The sequence below is a fragment of the Saccoglossus kowalevskii genome, chromosome 3 (genome assembly GCF_978046115.1).
Source record: "Saccoglossus kowalevskii chromosome 3, keSacKowa6.1, whole genome shotgun sequence".
Classification (NCBI taxonomy): Eukaryota; Metazoa; Hemichordata; class Enteropneusta; family Harrimaniidae; genus Saccoglossus; species Saccoglossus kowalevskii.
The window spans coordinates 35,629,382-35,634,272 of record NC_140643.1 but is presented as its reverse complement, the minus strand read 5'-3'; the positions used below and the strand labels follow the sequence as shown (position 1 = coordinate 35,634,272).

At 37.2% G+C, this 4,891-nt stretch overlaps 1 protein-coding gene across 1 annotated transcript; it reads right to left on the bottom strand.

Moving 5' to 3' along the window:
- Positions 1-3,383: 3,383 nt before the first annotated feature.
- LOC102802287 (neuropeptides capa receptor-like) lies at positions 3,384-4,493 on the bottom strand. Its single transcript, XM_006822415.2, has one exon. It carries the CDS (start codon positions 4,491-4,493, stop codon positions 3,384-3,386), a length of 1,110 nt encoding a protein of 369 aa, XP_006822478.2.
- Between the last annotated feature and the right edge of the window lie 398 nt (positions 4,494-4,891).

Sequence of the window (4,891 nt, the reverse complement as noted above, 5' to 3'; positions counted from 1 at the left end):
ACAATGTTGTAGATGATTATAATTTTTTCCAACGCGAAAGGTTCAAATTGTCGACTACTTGACATGCCTTCCGAGAAACAAGTCGAACGTAAATGTTTTGTTATGATGTCTTGTTCTTGTATTACAGGATTGAATACTGCCGGGGATATCGCTTGATATTTTCAGCAATATCACGACAATCATTGTAAGGCGATTTGAAGATTTTCCGCTAGTACAGTTAAATCAATCCTCTTTTACTCAATTGCATTCCTCGTAATTGTCGTTGCTGCGCGCACACCATTGCCCCGCGCAATCTAACGTCCAATCACTGATTCGACACCTTAACGCATCACCCCACCAATGGAGATATGCATTTTAAACAAGACGCTAGTACCATTTACTAATTACGCAGGTCCTGCGACTTTGTGTACTATGATCAAAGAAGATGAACATCGAATGTGAATAATATTAACAAACTAACAGTCTACACAGTCGCGTTGTTTTTTTATTAAATATATTAAATACATAGTTACGACTTGATTAAATGTGTTTGAAGTAATCAGCTGCTGTGAATCAATGATGCCGACGTTGATATAAAAACATTACGATGTCGTTACGTTCGAGACAACCTTGTGTGGTGCCGACAGAAAATACAATATTAACACTAAATGAATGTGCGGTTGAAAATAATGTGACACGTACACATCGACGTGTGTGCATATATATATATATATGTATAGATACATATACGTGTAAAGTCAAATGATTGCAGGTATTGTGATGTGTTATAATAACACGTCAGTTTGAAGATAAAGCGTACAAGTGTTCAAAGCAACAGATGACTGTATTACATCTTTTAGACTGAATGCCGTTCTCAAACAGTTCGTACGAATACATTTTTTATCATTTTTATTCGCATCATCGTCATCGTGTCATTAAGTGTAGTGTTTGCACATTACCCGGATCCAAATAATTGTTTATACTGGTAGTTCTTTAAACATTAGTTAGATTACGTGTTATTACGCATATATTTCACGACGGCGTTCATCCGTGGCTTGCATTTACATGAAATCACGCCACTGTTATTAAGTATTCAGGTTAATAATATTTAGTGACTACGACGTTGTATGGAAAGATCTAGCAAATCAGAACATGCTACGTGATGAATCCTACAATAGTGTTGAAATAATATGTGTAAGTCTTAAATTAAAAAAACTTTTATAATCAAAACACCGTGTAATCGTCGTTTGTCAACCCCAGCTGCAGTGTCAAGTTCAAAGCTGTTATTGTATCCCAATTGAATAAAAGTGAGACATCTGAAACCAACATTAGGACATGAAATATATGCAATATGGATGTAATCACAGCGTAACGTTTCTTTAATATACCACTCTAGCAACTATCAAACGTTATCTATGCGTATCCACGCTGATCAATCATTGAAATTACGAATTTGACGTGTACCACATGTCGAAAGTATGTCATTTATAAATATCAACCTTCATAAAACGTTCGACGCATTGAAGCATTTATCGAAAACAATTCTTTTTTATGTAGTTACTTGACAGTTGATTGAGCACCGCGTGAAAAGCCTTACCGATTAAAGGTACTGCAAATCACACCCCTGCGTACAGATAGGCATGCATGGGATACGCGCGTGTTAAAACCTAAGGTTTGTTATGGTGTTATCAATACGAATTATAATACAAGGTGTTATTTCAATAGTGTATAATGGATTTGATTGCACTCTGTGAAGTGAGTGTGACGAAGTGACCATTGCAATGGTATTCTCTTACTGCGTTATTCGTTTCTTCACGTTACTTCAAACATCCATATACATCCACAAAGCTACTGAATACATACTTTAAGGCTGACGAGTGATTCTCTTTCGCAGACAACTAGATGGCTTCTTTGATTAAAAAATCAACAATTTACGAGAACATTGATCAGTTTGTGGCACTTGGTTTTATCTTATTGAATACATACTGAGCTGCGAAAAGATACTAAATACATAACAAAAAACAATGTTCAGCCGACAATAAAGAAAATATGCGAAAGTAAACGAAACATAGTAGCCACATTTTTTCATTGCCTGTGATCAAATAATATGCTTTTTCTTATCTTTTGTGGAAGGTGTAAAAAGTTGACTTTGACGATAAATTAATAAAATAAAGTCTAAATATACGCAACCAAATCAATACCGCAATTGAATTACAATGTACTACAAGTGTATACATACTGTTAGTGATATGTCAGGTTAATAACATTGTTTTATGAGAAACGTCTTCTGTATTGGAGACACTGGGAAAATCCACTGTATGATCTTTGAATGGCGACGAAGAAATAGTGATGAAGTTAATGTTTCTTGGTCGTCGAAAACTGGGCGGATATTTGCAGAATTTAGAAGATTGTCTTTTTATTCCGATCTGTTCGTCTTTGACACTGATGTATAAATTATTTAGTGAGCATGCCATAACACATATTTACTTTCCATCTAACTAAAACGTTGCTACGTTGCACCACAAAACAATTAGATGGAAAGTAAATATGTGTTATGGCATGCTCACTAAAGTGTAACACGTTTTTTTACCCTAAACTATGTTGAGTAAAGTTCTAAGAATATATTTGTGCTAACAGTACATTCGAGTAATTTTTATCAAATGTAATTCTGTGTTCATTACTCCGAATCCATATCCCGCGGTTAGAATCAAATTAACCTTGCTTGCGCTACTTGCCCTTGATCGCTACACTGAACCAAAATAGGATGTATCATAGTTAAACTACTGTCAGAATTGATTGTGATTTTTTTTAAATATAACAAAAATTGAATCTTGATCTTGGTGCCAACAAACTAATAAACGGAGCCAACCAACATTTGGCAAATACTAAATACATATTTAATGTGTGAACATGATATAGAAACGGCAATTCAATCTATGAGATGCGCATGAGGATTAGTATAGTGATACCGTAGAATACATCAGGTAGTCGTGTGCCCGTAGCAGTATTTTGATTATTGGTTGGATTTAGCGAGAATGTCCTTGGATTCGGTACAAGTAAGGTTCAGTTACTTACATATGCGTAGTAATGACCATAGATATGAATACAAATGAGGACAGTGCTAAATATTTGAGATATAGTATTGTCTTGTTATTCCACTTGCACTTTCAACATATTGCTTGTGAGTATGTGTAAACAAATTGTGGATATATCTTAAGTATATAGAATTACTCTTGAAACAACAAACAGATCAAAACAAAGACACGTGTTCTGTTTTCAAGAAAGCATTATATTTTCACAAAACACTAATCCCTCACTTGTAAAAGAAAATGGTTATAAGTAGTTGTGGGAGTAGTTTCGTGTATTACAAAATCTACGATATGGTTGTATATACCCTGCCTCTATTATAGAGGCGACAACAGACTGAAGGTCGTCATCTGAATCTCAAGCGGGGAATCGGCGACAGCAGTGCTTCCACTTATCTCCATATTCTTCCCTGACGAGCGTGACCGATGAGCGGACATTCGACAGACTGTGTAACGTTGCGCCATCTGACCGGAAAATGCCTGTCTGAAAGCGATGCGGTGATTACCGCTCGGCAGGTTGTACACAAAAGGATTTAGTGCAAAGTTAATAATCATCATGACCGGTGAAATAGAAATCATGCAGTAATTGAATTCACTGTGGAGAGACACGTTGGGGTAGAACAGCGTAATTGCTGACAATAGTAGAATATACACACTCGGAGCGATACATACGAAGAAAACGAAAACTATGATTAAACAAATGCCAAGGACTTGTCTCTCTTCTCTTAATCGCGCTGACGATGGGAGAATTCCTCGAGATGGTAGTCTAAGACACTTCACAGCAAACTCTTTCGCAATTAAGCTATACAGTAATACAACAAAAACCAGAAAAAATACTGTCACGCAGGCGAATACTAAAATGACGACAGTTGCTGCAATCTGACCAGACAACAGAGTAACAGTAAGGTACTCACACAGACCTAACAATATTCCCACCAACCAGGTCAGCGCTATCATAGTGAGTACACGTATTCTACGTTTAATTCCATTAGCTCGCATTGGTCTACACAGAGCGATATATCGATCAGTACTGATCATTGCCACTGTAAGAATGGATGTAAAAGTCCCGGTGTCTATTATGAAGACACGCAGAAACACGAAGGTTTCGCTACTAGCGAAGGCGAATTGATACAATACAGGTTGTAATAGAAAGCTTATTAAACACAGAACATCGGCAACTGCCAGGTTGATTATATAATAGTTTGGTAACGTACGCATGGATTTAACTGTGGCTACAACGAAGATGAAAGCAGTGTTTCCAAGGAAACCAATGGATCCAAAGGTGATAACCAAGAGCAGCATAGTGGAGTTGTCGATCCCACATATCTTTATTGCATGGTGACACAAATCTTTAGACGTATTGTAAAACATTGAGTCTGATATGCAGTTGTAGTAGCTGTACTGAAAGTTGTCGTGTCTCGGCGACATTCTGCCGTCGGTCAAATTCAAAGGTGTTTTCCGTTCAACACAAGCCCAATGTTAATAGATGATCAATGATGTAGAAACACATACACACTCGTGAATACTTCGTACAAATGTCCAGTTGATTCGAGAACTGAGTGTCTTGCCATAGTTGTATTCAGCGAAGCAGCGTATACCCGGCGGAAATATAGGAAGCACTCATTACTGGCTTCGTCGCTACTGGCTAGAGCGAACTTTTCAGCAATATGAGTACTCGCTCCTCGTCTGCGTTGTTTAGAAGGTAATATAAACTGAATGAAACGATCACATCCGGGTATTCTGTGAGCAGATGTTAAAGATTCGCTGTGTCGTAAAATTCACTCAACGCGTCAGCGAGACATGACCAGAAAAACCTGTGTGTGCGA